General features: G+C 38.5%; 1 protein-coding gene across 3 annotated transcripts in view; it reads right to left on the bottom strand.

Annotated features, from left to right (window-relative positions):
* Positions 1 to 19,886, bottom strand: part of LOC306855849 (nectin-3-like protein) — a 63,614-nt gene that overhangs the window by 13,694 nt on the left and 30,034 nt on the right. For 2 of the 3 annotated variants that reach the window (XM_079394768.1, XM_079394767.1), the window contains 5 exons: positions 17,440 to 17,790; positions 12,369 to 12,668; positions 9,978 to 10,095; positions 9,098 to 9,249; positions 2,567 to 5,882 (listed from right to left, as the gene is read on the bottom strand). In XM_079394768.1, the coding sequence (XP_079250894.1) occupies positions 5,170 to 5,882; positions 9,098 to 9,249; positions 9,978 to 10,095; positions 12,369 to 12,668; positions 17,440 to 17,620 (1,464 nt within the window). In that variant the 5' untranslated portion in view covers positions 17,621 to 17,790 and the 3' untranslated portion in view covers positions 2,567 to 5,169. Of the gene's footprint in view, positions 1 to 2,566; positions 5,883 to 9,097; positions 9,250 to 9,977; positions 10,096 to 12,368; positions 12,669 to 17,439; positions 17,791 to 19,886 lie in introns of those variants that run through there. The other variant, XM_079394769.1, reaches the window with a different exon arrangement.

The following is a 19,886-nucleotide window of genomic DNA, read 5'->3' as shown; positions in this document are numbered from 1 at the left end:
CTTAATTACTGTGAAATTCAACTACAGTCTGTTGGGCAATGGGAGGAACTGGAGAAATATCCTTGAAAAGGGCAAAGGTTTATGATGCAGCTGACCCAAAGGGCTCAATGACTCAATATAACACGTTTGTCCTAATAGAGGACACTAGACGAGAGAAAGACCACAACTTAAGTGATTTCAAGAGGTTTGTTCTGGCAAATGAAAGGAGATAGGTAGGTCAAGTGTCAGAGGTCATCTTCTGTTGTGAATGTCATTGTTTAAACTGGCAGATTTTTATGAAGGGGGTATAATGTGTGCAACTGTTGAGAAGAGCAGCTGATTCTGGGTGGTCCCTGTCTATCATAAAGGTTTCAAAAGGTGGTTTCACAACAATGCCATAGAAGCAGCATTTTGGGTTCCCCAAAGAACTTTTCAATGAACATTTAAACAAAACAAAACATTAATAACCTAAAGAACCTTTTAACACTCAATCTTGACAAGATTTTCCTTAGCCCAATTAAAAATTATTGTATGAAACCTTTTCATACAATTTAACTTTTTCTTACAATTTTACTTTCTTAAATCCAAATTCAAATAGCAGTTCTGCATCGTTTGCTACCTTAACTCAAATTCAATTAAAATAATTACAAAGGAATTCAGTTCCAAATGGCGCATAAACCAGCAACTCACAACTTATTTGCAATTCACAGTCTAAAGTAAATATATATATTATCCAGAATAAAAATCAGAGAGATTATTTTCCTTCTTTTTTTCACATTGAATTCTTACACTATTGCCAAGCTGAGAACATTTCTTCTTGGGTGTAAGGAAAAATGGCTAATAAACACATTTAGCTATGGATAGGTTGTGTTGCCTTAAATCACCACGAGGAAAGGAAACGCATATAGTGCCTAGTATTTGTGTTTTTATATATTTGTCTTTAAGTAGTTAACATGACATCTTGAGAACCAGCTGGAAGCCGATTATCACTATATTTGGTTACATATTTGTACACCCCACCTAGTATATCTGTGACTGTGAAATAAGTGCAGTAACACTTTCCAGTGTTCTAATTCTGATAAATGTGAGACTCTAAAATGGAGCACTGAACATTTAATAACAACCTACCATTGAGGGAACGATTTCATGACCACTATGATGTATTAGTGGAAAAATATGTCATAAAAAATGGATATCTGAGAAGCAGAAAGTGACACATTTTCCAAAAGAAATATCCTCCGGAAGGAAAAAAAAAGCCTTGCTCACAATGACAGATCACAGCCTTTTAAAGTGTCCATCTTTTATAGAAGGAATTTATAATGCCATATTTCAGCTTCATGCATGTATTTATGTTGCATCGTCCCCCATTTCTCCTTTTTAACCTTGGTCCATCTTTGACTCCTCCCTTCTTCCTGTTTCAAGCTCCCCCTCATTTCCCATCTCCTCTCCCTTTTATTTCCCACAGAATTGCTCTCTTTCATCCACTCGCTAACCCCTCTTGTTTCTCTGAGACAGGAGGCACAGGTATCCCTCAAAAGAAGAAGCCTGGAAAGAGTCTGTTGCCATGGGGACGGTGTCAATGGTCTGGAAGGGGGCTGTGGCAAACAAAACCATTCTACCGGTCTAATATAACCAATCAGAGGCACTGATGGAGCAGGGAGGGGGCGGTGGGTAATACTGCTCCTTAGAGAATCTATTCAAACAGTGCAGTGAAAGACAGTGACCTCTTCACCCATGATAGTGTGACTGCTCAGATAATGAATGACGTTATTTTCAGTGAGCAAACCTCACTTTCCTGGACATTATACAGTAACCTGGACTTAAGAAACCTGAAGGAAGGTTTGTGTCATTTCTTCTCACCGAGGTAACTAATTAATGGCATTGTTCAGAACAAGTTTCAGTGCTGCTTCTATTGAAGTGGTTCTCAGGCTGATGGCCTGTGAAGGACAACATGTAGTTTATAAGTTGATTGACAAAAATTAGAAAAATCACCAATATAGAATTAATCAACTCAATTTTATTACAATTAAAAAAATTATTTATTAAATCATTTTCATATGCTCACCAAGACTGGATTTGATAAAATACAGTAAAACAAATACTGTGAAATAATACAAAATAAATATTTTCTATTACAATATTTTAAATTGTAATTTATTCCTGTGATGGCAAAGCTGAATTTTCAGCTTTAGTGTCACATGATCCTTGAGAAAGATTTTCAATATGCTGCTGATAACTTTAAGAAACATTGTTTTCTTATTAATGTTGAAAACAGTTGTGCTGCATCATATTTTTTTGGCAATGTGAAACTTTTTTTTTTTTCACAAGGACTCTTTGATGAATATAAATTTAAAAAGAACATTTATTTAAAACAGAAATATTTTGTAACATGCAAATGCCTTTACTATAACTTTTGACCAATTCAATCTTTTCATTTTTTTTTTTTAATAATTTCAATTAGATTGCATTTAGATTTTCATTTTACATTACATTATAGATTTACATTACTTTAAAAACAGTGAATCGGTGAAACGGTAAACAAATACTGAAGAAAAAAATAAATAGTACAAAGTAGAAGTAAAAACGTAATTCATTAAATTTATTAATTTCAGTGCATCCCAATAGTAAAATCGAGGCTATGTCAAGATAAAAGGTATAAATCAAGGATAATTTGTACATTACTTAAAACAAGATGTAATTTTGACACTTGTTTTCCCCTGATTTGGGGTGCAAGATGGTCCAAAGCATTAAAACACTCCTTTGCTATATAAATAGGCACATTTTATGAGCCGACTTTGACATTGACTCATTGTGGAACTTTTGACAACTGTAATTACTAGCTTGTCCCACCACCAGCTGATTGGACAGGATGACAGACTATGAAACAAAAACCACTCAAACACCATTTAGTCCCACTGCTGTGCTTGATCTTCCCTTCGTCAACCAGCTCCCCCATCTCCTCTCACACAGATCGACAGAACAGCAGTGCAAACAAGAATCAACAAGTCCATAATCCACCCCACTTTAGGGCTATCCTAGGTAAGTCTGAGAGGAAGTTTAGCCCACATCCACAGGAAGCTTTTAGCCACAGGCTTTCCCACAAAATATGCATGAGGTTTAGAGCACGAAGGGATCTTTGGAGATGAAGTAGGTAGAATACATCCATGGAGGCCTCCAGGAGCGTAGCGGAGACTCCCACAGGGAACATTTCTGCAGCTGAAGCAACCAGTCACACCCAAGACCTCAACATTCACCCCTCCAACCAGCAAGAAATGGATCTGAAGCCAACTTATAAAACAAAGAATCATGTCATAGAAAAAAAGGTGCTTTATTTGAAAACAAATGCATCCCAAAGGTTGATTTTACAAAATAATGCTCAGTATCATCTATACATTGCAAATAAATGTCTTCCTTGCTATTTTTATTTTTAAATTTTCTTTTGTTACAGTAGCTCTTTTGTAAAACAAAAAAAAGTGGAAAAGATGTTCTGAAAAAGTGTACGTGTGATCCTCTCATCACAATCGGTGTAATGGTGGTGTTTTCTAGTGCGTTCCACCGTCGAATCTCAGGCTTCCTATAGGAACGATAAATTCTAACAAACAAAACAAGGTTCTCCTATCTGCCAGCATATATACACATAACCTTATTTTCATCTAATTCTTCACCTCTGCATTGTCCAAACCTGTACACAGACATTTTAAGTTCATAACTCTTTGATGTGCACCGTGACTCAAGTGTCACACGTCATTTAATGCGAGCAAAACAATTAGTTATTGTCTGAAATAAGCAAAATGTCACAAAACAAGGTGGTGAACAAAACGCAGTACAAAATGATGATCTCAAGACCCAACTTGACCACTTTATGCCTCAAAACTACTCGCATACTTCTTCTGAAAAAGATACTCACTCGTTCGTAACTTTTGCATGCACATTATAATGCTTACAGGGCACGTCTTCAGTTTAAGGCACTACAATAATCATCTCCAATCTCTCAAAAACCAACCATACGCATCTGCTAGTTTATTAAGATCCAGCCAACACAAGTTTAATGACCAATAACGTGTGTGTTAGGCTATCGTCTTCTGCGTTAAACTATGTGCGTGAATGTGAATAGAAATCTGAACACTATTGCACAGGTAATGAGCCGATTCATCAAAACACTGTTGGTTAACACCAGCTGATTGGATTTACATATTACAGACAGACAGACAGACAGACACACACACACACACACACACACACACACACACACACACACACACAGAGAGAAACACAAGAGACAGGCACAGGACTCGAATTGTGACGTAATGCACAGTCGCTGAATTCAGTCGGAGGTTGTTAACACTGGGCAGTGATGGTCTGACGAAGACAAGCCAGACAGCTACATTAATACAGGACAAGCTTTCATGTTGAACAATGGCAGTAGTTTTTAAATGTACATTGTCCAACCGTCTCCTGCAAACAGATTTTTGATGGCACAAGCAAAAGAAATCCAGAGCTAATACACTGGCGCAGGGGTATGCAAATGGAAGCTGAATTGATACAATTACAGCTACCCCATTTCGGCAATCATCCTGTCTGGCTTTCGCCCATTGGGCTTTATCAAATCCAGCACGGTCCTCCCTGTCTAGCTCCTCCCTACAGCAACTCTGAATGCCAGTAGAGAAGAAATAAATGTTGCCATGGAAACCGCCAGGCTGTTGACAGGAGCTAATTTCTGCCTCCATCAGTGTGACAGCATTGAAAGTTGACGTGACTCATCGAAACTCATCGCTCATGGCGAGGCTGATCTGAAACACTTAATCGACAGGATCTCAATACAAATTGCATTTGTTCAAACTGCTTTCTTTTAAATAAATCACACAGTTCACCTTACTGTGCAAGGGAAAGGAGACTGGCTATTGATTTGGCAACTTAAAGCACCCCTGAACTGGTTTATCGGTGAAACAAAGCAGACGTCTTGTTGCCTCACCAATCTAAGAAACGAAGACAAGAATTATACCCTCACTTGGTCCCAAAACATCTATTAAGTCAGCTAACTAATGATTAGGCTTATGTACAAAAACAAAAAGTAAACTACTAGAAAAGGTGCATTTCCTACTAATTTTCTTTACATAACTCTGATCGTCCTCATTTTGCAGTCTGAAGCATTTCGTAAGTGTCTATGCAGTCTCTTCCTGCTCGTTCGTCTCAGACATACCACTCCCTCCGGGAGATCATGGAGCCATCCGTGTGAGACACGTAGTCGTTGTCGTAGCAGTCCTCCGACAGGTAGGGGGAGCCGTTGCTCATGACTTGCGGAGCGGCAAACCTGCGAGGCTCCGGCTGCAGCGAGCTCCTCTGGATATGATGGGCTGGACTGAAGCTTTGTGGATGGACAGGGTGATGGTTGCTGTGATAGCCGTGCTCGAGGTTGTGATGATTATGGTGATTCATTTGACCGGCTGCTTCCCTCAGAACTCTGCTGCGACCGTTGGGCGATCGCTCGCGGTCGAAATCACCCCACTCTTCTCGATCCTTATCTGGGTAGATGGTGCCGTTATCCTGATTGGATTTGAGCTTGGTGTCAGGGCTTCCTTTGCTGTAAACTTGTTGCAGCTCATGGGGCTGGGGAGCCTTTTGCATATCCGAGGGGCCGTGATACCGCTTTGTGTAGTAGTCGCCGCGGAAGGTCCGCCGTTGGCGCTGGTAATAAACTCCACCCAGAATAAGCAGCAACAGCAGGAAGAGGGCTCCGCCTACTGCCCCACCCACAATCGTGCCTAGGCTCCCCTCCGGCAGAGGCGCCAGGGTTGGAGACGTGATGAGGGCTCGCTGCTTATTGCCAGATGCGGTGGCAGAGATGTCGGCGGTTAGGAGGCGCACAGGGGTGGTGGGGGGCATGGTGGTGGTTGAGGGAGGATCTAATAGAGGGAAGGAAGGAGAGGCAAGAGAGGGGGGGGGGGGGGGCAGGAGGCAGGGATGGACAGACAAAGAAAAGTAGATAATGTCAATGCCAGCTACATCAAAATATCATTAACAGTCATATGAATCTGCTTCAAAGATTGTAATATCTTCTAGCATGACATATAGCATGAATAACAGAACTCTACCCTCTATTGCTGTGGATGCAATAGTTACAGGTTTTGGGTAAGGTCTTTTGTGATTGCAAACCTGAAACTATTGTCCAGAGCAAAGATGACTAAAAACATGGAAGAGAAAGGAGAGTTGGGATCTTCATGATAAGCTATCATGATAAGGATTCATGAGGAGCTACATACTAACATCTCCAGCTAACACTGAAAGTACAGTCATCTGCAACAATGAAACCTAATGAGTAAAATTTGTGTTAGCTGAGAGAGGGAGTACGGATGACCACATAGCTGAGTGATGAGAACAAACTAAGTGGAAGGAAGGGATCAGGGAAAGGGTACGTGCTACTGGGGGAGGGGAGAGGGACAGACGTTGAAGATACCAGAGGATTGGGTGGCTGCTACGCCTAACTGCTAACATGGTGCTAGGATAGAATATTGCGTTAACGCCATTACCATGCATTGATCACTTGATTGTGTTAGGGAGCAGCGTGTAGCGTTTCATCGCATTCTGGGGCATGCATCTGGACTATGCAAGCAGCATTCTCGGAGACTGAAAGCTGAAAGTCAAACTATCCCATTATGGAGTGTCCTGTTCCCGGCGCAATGAGAGCTATTTAGCTGTCTGTGAAGTGTGTGCATGCATTGAGTGCAGAACGTGTGAGTTCACTCTCAGGAATCAAGGCTGCAAGCTCTTCAGGGTTACGCGGTTCAAATGCTCCAGCTAAAATGGGGAATAATTTGCTCATCCTTGCTGGAATGAATAATAAATATAGCATACATAAAGCATTCTTGGACTGTTTTGTTCCCGCAAGGTTAAAGGTAATTTGGATGCATCTGTGGGTCTGGTGACTGAATATATATGCATGCAGGAAAGAGCAGCTTTTTAGTTCAGGAAAACTGAAACGTTCTCTATATTGTATTGGCAACATTTTTTATACAAAAAAAGATTTTTCGCCCACGATATTCCCGACACAAACATTTGTTGCATATATAAAGCCATAGGGATAGTTCAACCAAAAATCTAAGTTATCACCAAAGGCTGATCCTAACATCTAAAAGGGCAGAGCATGGTCTAGACAGCCCTGGTTGTCACCATTTACTCAACTTTTTTTTTTTTTTTTTTTTAGACCTGTGCATGGTTATATCTTTGAGTGAAATTTTTTTTTGAAGAAAATTCACAGCTCTTTTCCACACGACAGTTTATAATTTATATGACCACTCAAGTGTCAATGATTCAGTGAGTTGAACTCAAGAACTGAATCAGTGCACAAATTGGGCATTTGAACTAGGTCTGAATGATTCATTCAACTTCAAATCACTGACTCAATGATTCCACGGATAACAATTTACATTTTGTACAATTAAAGTTTTTGTATGGCTTCAGAAGACTTGAAAAATAGCACTCAATGCAAGACTACCTTTAAACACCACTGCATGGAAAAGACCTGCATGAACATTCTTCAAAATACCTGATCTGCAGAAGAAAGAAAATCATACGGGTTTGCAACAAGATTACGATGAGTAAATAATGACAGAATTTTAATTTTTGTGTGAACTATCCCCTTAAACCACAAGGATATGTATGATGTCAATTTATTTTAATTTATTCAATTTAGCCCAGCGAGTTAAAGAATAATTTGTTTCAATCAATAAACAGTAGAGCCTCTGGCCTCAGCATGTCAACGTCCAGAAGGGAAGAAAACAGGACATAAAGACAGGACAAGTCACGGAAAGGTCAGAAATCCCTCCTTCTCTCTCATGCTTCTGTTCTCTGTGCTTCCATAAAATCCAAATTTGTGTGGTATCCCATTCCTGTCCATACACTGTATGGATAAACCCGTTTGGAGGGTGTGTATTTGGGGGTGATTGGTAACCACACAGGTAGCAGCAGGGTTTTTTAACATGCAGGAGGTACTGCCCACCCATACTCATGCACAAAGATCAGCAACTAACAGCAGCACACACACACACACTTTCACACCCACATTCACTCCATCAATACGCAAATAGTAGCAGTAGGCATTATTGCAAAAACATCACGACTCAAATGACGCAAAGGGACTCTTAGAAGATAGACGCAGACAACTTTGACAAAAAATAACCAAACACGCACAGAAACGCAGCTTCATGCACATAGAAGCGGAATCTTTCTCAAAGGGAGAGCATAAGTAAATTTAAAAAGAAAATACATAATTAATGGCGGTTGAAAAGAGCTGGTGAATGTTTCATGAATCTAGGACATCTCTCAGTCAAGGTTGCTTCCGCTCTATTCTCCCCTTGTATAACAGCGTGACAGTCTCAGAGATGTAAGTGTGCACAAGGGAGGGAGAAAGAGCAACAGAGAGAGGGAGAGTAAGTGTGACTATCACAGAAACTCATTAAACAACAGGATTCAATGTTTAATGTTCACGCAAAAATGATGGGAGATAAACATCATGGAACGTGACAGAGAACACCTGTCTCAGAGGTCAATTAGATAATGACTTAAGAAACCCAATAAAAACCCATCAAAACTTTTTTTAAAAAGCCAGATCTGAACTTAAAATTGATTTAAAATACAGAGCCAATGCCTTTCAGACAAAGGCTTCTGGTTCAGGAAAATTATTATAAGCTTGTGTGCCTCATAAAAATGGATCCGGACCCATGTAATTTTGAGTGATGGGATCAGTGGGTTCTAAAGAAGATCTGTGGAGCTCGAAGAAATAGTTCACCCAAAAATAAAATGTACTCACCCTCATGTTGCTGTTCATAAAAAACAAAAATCAAACGGCATACATTTTTAAAATGAGTAACTAATGCTAGGAATTAATATTTTCAGGTGAACTTTTCCTTGAAGAAAACCAGATACTGCGTTCTCAGTCCATTCGTTTCAGAGTAATGCCAACATTTCAACACACCAACACTGGGTGTGTTTGAGTGTTAAATAAATTTGATTGGTAATGTTTTGATGTTGTTTCTTACCATAGTTTCTCCAGCTTCACATGTGAAACAAACTGGTAAACTTTGGTAAGATGGGTATGTCATGTTTCAAGTCTCTTACTCACCCTGAACACGTATTCTAATGTCTCGACTGTGCAGTCCAATGTCGTTTGCCACCTCACACCTGTAAACCCCAGAGTCGTTCTTCTGCAAGGGTCTCATAAACACCAAAGAGTTATTCACCACCTCTGCGCCATCTGGCATCTCTCCATCCAACCTAAAACATGCAAACACGTCTTTATCAAACTCTTTCCTTTATCAAAGTCTGCCCAGGCACTATGGAAAATGTCAGTAGCAGCAGAAATCTAGAATGTCAGTCAAAAGCTTGACTGAAAACACATGTCTTAAGATTATAAAGTCCATTAAAGATCTTAAAGACCAACTAAATTTAATGGTTAATTGCAGACAAAAAGTGAAAAGCTTTTGTGAAACTGATTAGTTGGACCAGATATTGATAAAAAATAAAACCAACAAGTGGCTAGCATGTGTGTCAACAAGTTGATTTGTTAAACATTTTTGTTTGCCCATGACTCCCATTCCATGTCATTTTATAGTTCAAAAATTACTCCACTGCAGTCATTTTCCTCAAAGAATGGTTTGTCAAAACATTTGACTGCTTGAGGCAGATATAGCTACAATTAATAAATGTTTAAGCTCACATGATTGACGTGCAATCTTCTAACTTAGTGAACATTACTGACAAACATTAACAGATTAGTGGATTCCTAGAATTAGATTTGCTCTGAACAAGTACAATGTTTGGGCATTCACTCATAATACTGGTAATTTGCATTGAAACCTGACAGTTTGAAAGCTACTCTTGGTGTTGTGAATCGTAGAGATAACCTGATGCTTTGAGATGAGTTCAGGAAACCGGCAATAACACTCTTGAACCCATTCCAGACATGGTGCGTTCTGGCTATTGTGAGTGTAGTGGTTACACACCTGATCCATCTGAAGTGCTGGGCAGGTGGGTTGGCCTTAGCTCGACACTTCAGTTGCACATTCTCCCTGCCCACATACCAGTCACCGTCATAGCCCAGCACCAAGATGTCTGGAGCAACTGCGCACACACACAAAGCACAAAGGAATCATTCAGAGTAGTTTAAGAAAGGTGAGGCTAGGCTATGCCTTGTTTAAGACCCAATGAAATGACATGACAAGTGCAGTTTAATTTTCTGGTCCTGTGTTGACGCATTTCCTATTGAAACAGAAAGTTTGGGCAGGACATATCAATTTTTAAAGAGCTAAAAGGCTTAGTTAACGTCACAGCTATAAATCATTTGCCAGTTGTCATGTGTTATGTATTAGTGGGCGGGGCAGTCTCATGCTAGAGAGCATCCAATTGGACAATAAGTCATTATTTATATTATTATGAGAAAGTTATATTTGCAAGAAAAAAAAGTCACAATTGGGAGAAATACCAAGTAAGTCACAAGACTTAGTCACAATCTTGCAATTTTGACATTGTCTCCCATTTGAGACTATTGATCATAAATGTGACTTTGTATCTAACAAAGTGACTTCAAATTGCTCTAAACAATTTAGATATAATGAACACGGTGTAGATATAAAGCAACTTCTACATATAAAGAAACAATTATGAGAAAAGTTGTCGCAATTTTAAGTTTGCAAGTCTAATTACCTTATTTTTTGCTGAGGCAGAAACAATTTGTGTGCGAATTTTTATATCCATGACAAATGGTACAACAATAAAGTAGCAATCTATAACAACAACATTATTATTACTAATTAATCATAAAGCAACAATTCATCATTAGGACTTTGTGTGTCTGACCAGCAGTACAAGACCACTTACAAAGACAATGGACACTATTGATTTGTGCCTTTAGAAAAGCTCTTTAAAGTTCTTTAAGTGAGCGTGCTGAATCAAGATGTCATGCTGACCCTATGAGATGAAAAAAAGATGGATGGAAAATGAAAAAAAAAGTCTTCTGTGACTGTAGCCCCTATTGAGTGCAGAAGCGTCGTCCCATGACTGATGTGACCTCTCCCTCCTCACTCCCTACACCGGCTGCTTCCTGTGCCTTCCCTTCACCGCTACATCTATATTTCATACAGCAGACTTCTGCGCTTACATACTCGCCACCACCACAGATACAAACTTACGCACCTTCCTCGCTGCTCAATGGTGCTTAGACGTCTGTGTGCAGAAATAGTTAAACAACGTTGTCTGATTTGTCTGAAGCATCACTACCCATATTCAGTATAAGTTCATGAAACCCTGAGGATTGTGTCTTAGCAAAAGGGCTTTTAGCTCCATCACGCACAAGACGGCATCAAGACATGTCATGTGGATAGTTACCGCACTGGGGTGATATGGAAAACAGATGTGAGCTCTGGACATAAATCAGATTGCTTGACGTGGTATAGAAAAAAAACAAGTTACTGTAAAATCTTCATGGAGAAGCTACTTAGATTGAGCAAACAATAACAGGCTTGCATGCACACAGGAACAAGCACCAAATGAGTCAAGTTTGGCTTTTGGGAGTAAATAGGTTTAGTGGCCAATTGCCTGATAAGTGGTTGCATGGTTTAAATTGCAAGAAGTCAGATTCTTGCAGTTTTTTTTTAACTGATTTAAGTGATGTGAGCAAATAAACAAATAAAAAAAACCCACATGCTTCTAGGGCTGATAATCCATACAGATTTCCAGATTTGATCTGACTCCCAATACCTCAATTCGATATGATGCTGGTTTCCATTTCATGTGGATGCATTTCAGTTTAATTTTTCTCATTTATAATAATCCTTCTAAGGAAATGCTATAAATTACATATTGAACACTATAAAAAAAAAAAGGTAATTAAAAAAAATACAACAAAATATTAACACAAACTGTTGTGTTAATACTAAATGAAGCAAACTTTAAAATGGCATTTATTGTGTAAAAGCACTCTTAAAAAACTGCAAAATTATAAAACAGAAGAAAGAGTACAGAAAAACTGATATATTTTATAAAATATATGCAAATGAGTTTTTAAAATGTATACAATATAAGTCAAAATACTTGTACAAACTTTGAAGGTTCTTCAAAATAGTGAAACAGTGAAAAGTGAACATTATGAATAGCGAAACATCTTTCAAAATAGTGAAACAGTTACACAAGTGTGCTCTAATAAAAAATAAATAAAATTATTCTATTCTATGCTCTATTATTGAAAAAATTAAATACGAAGCTGGCAATAAGACTTCGTTATGGCTAGTAAATTTGCACAAAAAAAAAAGTGGATCCTGCATAAACGGAATCATGCACACACTTGTCACACTATTATAAAAAACAAAAACAAAACAAAAAAACTATCAGATACTCACACTGTACGTTGATGATATAGGGTATCCTAAAGTCGCTTTGTAGAGCGGGGTGTTTGACCACACATGTTAGCGTGTGGCCCTGGGCGTGACGGGAGGGCTGCCAGGTGTAGTGCACCTGGGTCGTAGTGGTGCCATTGGCATCGTCCTGCATGTGGGCCTCAGACGTGCCGTACAGATTTGTCTCCCAGGACACGTCGGCAGGGGGCCGAGCTCTCTCAGCAATACAGGTGGCCACTGTGGTTTCATTGCCACCGTCGATCAGAGCAGAAGATCCAGCAGAGACGTACACCTTTGGCTCCACTAAGACAGAGAGAGACATCTTTGAGTTAAATAAACCATACCACACGCGTTTAATTCTGAGCTTTAATGTGAGGAGACAAACTCACACTATTACTAGAAAGATGTATCAAGACAGTGAACCGAACTGAAGGATATCCATTCAGATGAGAGTACAAAGCTAACTAAAAGCTAGTCCCCTCAGCATTAAGAATCGTTCTGGTACCACAGCCAATAAATTCATAAACTGATAAGAATGGCTGGGAGAATATATATATATATATATATATATATATATATATATATATATATATATATATATATATATATATATATATATATATATATATATATATATATATATATATATATATAATATATATGGCTTACTACCGGCTGAGGGTGGCCTCGGTTTCTCATCAGAGAGCACTAAGTGCTTTTCCAGAGAAGATGAAATTATTTGTTTTAATGGCTTATCCAGTTTAAACGGCAGAAGGGCTGGGGCTTGGGCGTGTGTGAGCCGTTATGAATCCAGCAGTGTTCATGCCTGGAAAACTGAGCTTTGCCTCCGCAGCAGCTGACAGTAACTTAACGTGTGTGGGGCACTTTTCCCTTCCATTCCTCTAACTCTGTGCCATCAACAGTGGGAGACAAATGGGAACGTCGTCCCGGGCTCCTGTGACAAGGGAGGCCCACTAAATCAAGAAGGGCTAGCACAATCATATGATATACACTACTGTTCAAAGGTCAGGGGTTCAGTGCATTTGTTCAAAATACAATAAAACAGTAATATTGTGAAACATTAATACAATTTAAAATGATTGTTTCTATTATAAGTAACTTATTCCTGTGATGGCAAAACTAAATTGTTGGCATCATTACTCCAGTCTTCAGTGTCACATGATCCTTCAGAAATCATTCTACTGTGCTGATTTGATGCTCAAGAAACATTTCTTTTTATCATCATCATCATCATCATCATCATCATTAAATGTTAAAAAGAGTTATGCTTTATATTTTTGTGCAAACCATGACAATCTTTTAAGGATTCTCTGATGAATAGAATATGAAAATGGAAATCTTTCTAATATGCGACTCTGGGCCACAAAACCCGTCATAATGGTCAATTTTTTTTAATTGAGATGTATACATCATCTGAAAGGTGGATAATGTGGTTTCCATTGATGTATGGTTTTTTTTAGGATAGGACAATATTTGGATGATACACAACTATTTGAAAATCTGGAAACTGAGGGTGCCAAAAAAAAGAAAAAGAAAAATCAATAATTTTGAACCATACAATGTATTGTTGGCTATTGCTACAAATATACCTGTGTGACTTACAACTGGTTTTGTGGTCCAGGGTCACATATTATGAATATCTTACATTTAGATAAATTTTTGGATTACTGATCCTTACAGAATAAAAATATTCATTTCTTAAAAATAAATAAATAAAAATCATATTTCAAATGCAGTGCATCATGATACTTTCTGCATATAAGTTCCTAAAGTTTTATTAGCAGGTCATCACAACCCAATTTTGATCGTGATGAATTGCAAAGGCACTACATTAGACAAAATATCCAAATAATTGCCATTTATTTTTGAGGAAAGAGACTATTTTTCAAACTAAATATTTACAAGAGGACATTTTCAACCTTAAATGATAAATCATTTTCAACTCAGTTGAAAATTCTGACAAAACTATTTGGACCCTCTCTGGTTGTCAAACATTAGTGAAACGTGTATTCATATTGTACTTGTAAAAAAACAAATCATTCATTCATACTTCCCCACCCCCAAAAGTAATAAAAAAAAAAAAATTGTACTTAGTTTTGAGGAAATCTATAGCATCATTCAGTGTCACAATGTGCATCATATTTGGTGATGTTGGTGATACCCATCTGATAATAAAAATTCATTTGTATAAATCAAAGGATGTGTATCGAATAGATCCATTGATTAGCCTGTTTCTCCCTCTCTCTTTCCCCGCTCAGAGTTTTCTCGTAACATCTTGTGAAGTATTAGCATTGGCAGTTGACCTTCAGAGACTAGAGTAGCAGCTGTGGTCGTCGTACCTTCAACCATCCACTGTTGTGTGGTGAGTGACATGTCATGAGTGCCTGTGTTTGTTTGTGTGTGCGCGTGGAAACTCTCGTGTGTCACTTTAAACCACAAATTCAAGCGGACCACGCAATGACATCCTTGACCCTAAAGTGCTGTGGATCCCAAAAGCAGCAGGCATCATTCCCACACTCATACACTCCCATCTCCGCGCGCGCACACACTCGCACTGAACATTCCTGATCCAATTATAGCTCCGGCGCGCGTTCCCCCTCCCTCGTTCCTGCTCTCTCACTTCACCACCACTTTCCATCCTCCTGCATCCCGCCCCCCTCCATCTCTCCTTTTATTGAAGCTCTCAGTCCCCGTTCGTCTCTGCTCTCGTTCCGATTTTCCTCCAAGCTCATTTTATCGATGACATCATCTTTTTCAATTCATCTCTTTCTGAGCTTTATGAACCTTCACTCGTGCCATTTATTACTCTAACACAGCATCTACACTGTATGTGTGTGGCACACATCAAAACTAGATCGCTTCATCTGACAATTTACAGTTTAGTAACAGTTTACAATTATGACCCAATGACATTCAAAGAGCTTGATATTCTGTTTTTTCAGGAAAATATATTCTGTTTTTGCACGTATAGTTTTGGTAATTTTGTATTTAAATAACTAATACTGTATAAATTATACATTGCTGTAGCAATACTACCATTAATTTAGAAATGTTGTTGTCATAAAACAACCAGTGCAGGGTTAGGGTAAAAGTACCCATTAAGCTCACGTACCCATTAAGTACACTTCCATTTTTGAGATCAGACTATAAAAAGAACAAATAATTGATTATCCTTCTTGATTGATATCCAATTGATATGTTTGTTACTATATACCTCCTATAATTTCAAGTTAATCAGATCATTGCACACTGAGATATGGGTCTCACTGTGTGTTCACACTGTCTGGCGGCCATTTTTAAAGCAGTCTAAAAACTTTCACCAAAAGAGGACCCCCGTAAATGTGCGTTTTTTTAGATGTTTAAGTCTTTATTTTGGGTAAGTTTCACTAATTATTGTAACATTAAGAAATTAATGTTCAGACTTTTGCATATTATAACCTGGAACTTGTAAGTGGGAAATTACATTTGATCCAAAAGATTGTTCTGTAGCATCTGTGCTGTGTTGCTAAAACTCAGTTAGCTGACTAGCTGTATAAGATTGTGTGCTACGCTAATATATTACTTCACAGGCTTTACTGGCTTGTACATTTACATCCATAATATTATAAATTGACAGTTTATTGCTGGTCTGTGGTTTTAAAGTGCTGTAATTTTTAAAGATTTCATATTTTAAGGTGAGCTTAAAGGGTACACTATGAAAATCACACAGCTTCAGTGTGACATCAATAAAGTGTAATTTCATAGATATTATTAATAGTTGTTCATATTAAAATATGCATGAACTTAATACATGACCTAGACTATTTATCAAAATCCTGTCATTTGAATAAATATTACATGTTTATTAGATGTAATCAAATTTATATAAAAAAAAAAAAGTGTTGCTGCTCCCATTAAGCTCAGTGTGCTCTCTTTAATCTCTTCCACATTGAACGTCTATGTAAATACTTCATAAACAGACTATAGATATTAACTGATGGTTGTCACTAAATTAAGTTAATTGATTTTCTATGGATTCTGTTGACTCAAATCTGCAGACTCAGAAATCCGGAGCAAAAATGGTGTAGTGTATTCCAGCCTTAAGAGACTTATGTGCTTAGATGACACTTCACTATGAATATATAACTGATCGACTTGAATGCCTTGTTGCTTGATTTTAAATGTTCTGTTTTTTTGTGATTGACTTTGTACCTTCAAAAAAATTTTTTTTTTTACAATTATTCTTTAAAAATGTTCCTTAAAATAAACAAATTTTTAATAAAACATGACGTGAGCTTATTGGGAACAGTGGTGTGCTTAAAGGGTACAGAAATGTACCCATTAAGCACAGCCAGACTTTTTTAATTTAATGTATATCTTAATTGAAATGCTTTTGTCATTTAAAATAAAATTAAATATTTGTGTGTGATAAATATAAAATTAAAAATATAAAATTAAATATTTTATTTTAACATTACTTTTTGTACTGAGTAGGATTTTATTTTCATTTCACTGTTGCTAAAGTCTATTCTTGGAGCCACCGATGACACTTCCAGGATGTTCCCAGTATAACCATCAGCTTGAACTCAGAGGAAACAGCGAATCTCCTCATGCCTCCATAGAGCAATACATAATTGATATACCTAACAAAGCACTGTGCTTGTAAACTTCTCTTGTACACCCAGATAACACTGCTTCGTTCGGCTGTATCGGTGTTTAGCAGAGCAGATGGCTCTGGGGGTTTGGTGGAGGAAGAGAGTTTAAACATCATGTTCTCTAAAAGAGCTGGACCGTCTCCCAAAACACTGCTTTCATTCCTGCCCTGAAGTTGCTCTTAATGTTTTTCCACCCTCTCGCACACACACCGCATACTTGCCTACTTACACAAATAAGCAGTGCTTTATTCGGCAGCTGTGATGTGCATCCACTCGCACGCCTTTCTTTGTTTGTCGACCGCACACATGCGAAAAGTTTGTCACGGCACTTTCACATTAATACACAAGCACCACGCTATGAGTGCATAATCTAAATTAATCAGACAGCAAAAACACACACACACACAGCGTCTCGTTACCTATCACGCTGACAGTGGTGGAGGCCTGAGTGTTACCCAGCGGAAAGGTGGCAACCTTGCAGGTGTATATGCCGATGTCAGCGAAACCCACGTCTTCTAGCATGATGGTGGCGTCGTGCATGGAGGGCGAGCGGAAGGACAGCCGTCGCTCATATTCAGGCGGGATGGAGATGCCAAACATGGGGTTATACACTGCCAGAGTCACCCATCCAGTGGGCAGCTTCCTCTCCCATGAGCTCTGCGTCAGGCTGAGGTTCGTGTCCACCTGCACCCTGCAGCTGAGGGTGACGTTCTTTCCCAACACAGCGTTCACCTTAGGCGGGACAACCACCTGACTGCCATACACCAGCCCTAGGGGAGAGAAATGCACACATCGTTAGTCAGGACACTTGAGCAGCTGCAGAAAAGTGCTCTAGAGGTCTTGAACCATCTCAACTGACAAATCCGTTTTTATCCTGTTCAAGCTCCGATCAATCAGACGCCAAGGTCTCTTAGCACAGCTCCTAATTCTAAACGAGAAAAGTCAATTCCCTTTAGCTTAGATGTCTGAGGAGGAGACGGATACCACACTGGTTAGCTGTTGTAATTTGTTGGGCTGTAAATCGAACAAATTATATAAGTTTTGTGTTGGAAGGAGGCTAAAATTAGCCCTAACATTTGACTTGCTACAAAAACACTGATTTCTAAAATAAGTCTAAAAATGGGTCAGGAACAATGCAGTCAGTAGACTGGAGAAAAAGCAAAAACTAAAGCTGGGCCGAAAAATAGAACGTACTAAAATTTAAAATAAAATAAAATATTTTACTATACTAACTAGCCAGTTTTTTTCTGAAATGCAAATTGTTGTGCGCATTTCATTTGTTTTGTATTTAACTATAGTACAAAATGTTTTAAAATGCAAGTAAATAAAATAAAATTCTGCTAAACTAATTGGCCAATAGTTTTTTCCCTTTAATACAAATTTTTATTTGTTTTGTATTTAACTATAATCCAACATCATGTATAATAAATGAATAAATAAAATTCTACTAAAATAACTGGCCATTACTACAAATTACAACAGATCATATTTGTTTGGTAATTAACAAAGTAGCAATACATAATGTATATTTATACTATTTTATTTCACTGTTTCATGAGTCTAACCTTAATGCCGAGTTCACGCTGCAAAATTTAAGCCCCGAATTTCACTCGCCGACAGGTTTTACGAAATTGCAGACAAATGCCTGAAATCAGAGGCAAATCGGTGCCCCATGCGAGTGACAACCACGCAGTGTGAACTTTCAAAGATACGATCGGAGAGAATCGCTGACACGTCACAGATGCCTGTGAAATATTTGGCATGCTAAATATCTGTAAATGTGTGCAGTGTGAACTCGGCATAAGTTTACAACTGATTTATGTTTGTGTCTAGGTTTGAGGGGAGCGATGGCTCTTTTGGATGTTCATAGTGTTAACTTTCATCAAAGGAAAGAGACAAAAAAATAAATAAAAAATTTTTTTCCTGCAAAAACAAAAACTTATTTAAAGAATGAAAAGTCTAAAATGGGTCATGAACAATGGAGTCACAGCAGACTAGAGAAAAAAATAAATAAAACTAAATTCAGGCTGATTTGATGGTGTATAGAACAATAGCTGAGCAGCAAGAGCTCCGGTCTGCGCAGCCATTAGGCCCATAGGGCTTTAAAATGGGAACAAAGTGGGCATTTACCACAAAAACTCTGACTGTTCTCCTCCCTACCTCCTTCTCTTCCTTTCCGTTAGCCTACCTTCCGTCGCTCAGCCCATCATCATTTTTTCCTCTTTCCATTTGCCGAACAAAAGCTTAATTATGTTTGAAAGAGGGCATGCGTGTGTGTGAAATGAGTGCAAAAGTAGAGCGTGCGGACGAGATGGAAAGACGAGACGGGACTGAGGGAGAGACGAGTGCTAAAAGATGCCAAAGAAACAACAAAGGCCACATGAGGACAACCTGTGTCTCTTATTACACCCAGGCAGTTGTGCCCGCACCATCTGAATCCACGTAACACACACGCGCGCGCGCGCGCGAACAAGCAGCGCAGTCGCACGCCGCCTCTAACATGTGGCGACAGAGGCAAATCAATGTGTTCTGTGGGCAGATGATGGAATTCAGATCATCTGGTAGGATCTTCTGTGGATTCCCACATCAACAGCACATCAATCATCTGCAGGAGTGTACAGTAGAGCCACAGGACCAAAAGTTTACCACAGTACAATATCATTTTATAAATATCAGCACAATCTGCTCCTATTCTGCAAAGTTCAGAAGGTCAGACAGCATGATTTGTGAAATTCACTCAATTTCTTAAAGGGGCAGATGCCTGAAAATGAATGGTCTAATTATTTATCCACTAAAAAAAGGTTATTGCGACTCTCACAATTCTTTTTTTTTTTTTCGCTGATTTGTAAGATATAAACTCACAATT

Source organism: Barbus barbus (genome assembly GCF_936440315.1).
Source record: "Barbus barbus genome assembly, chromosome: 36".
Lineage (NCBI taxonomy): Eukaryota > Metazoa > Chordata > Actinopteri > Cypriniformes > Cyprinidae > Barbus > Barbus barbus.
Note: the sequence above shows the minus strand (reverse complement) of the source record. Positions and strands in the feature narration are given on the sequence as shown.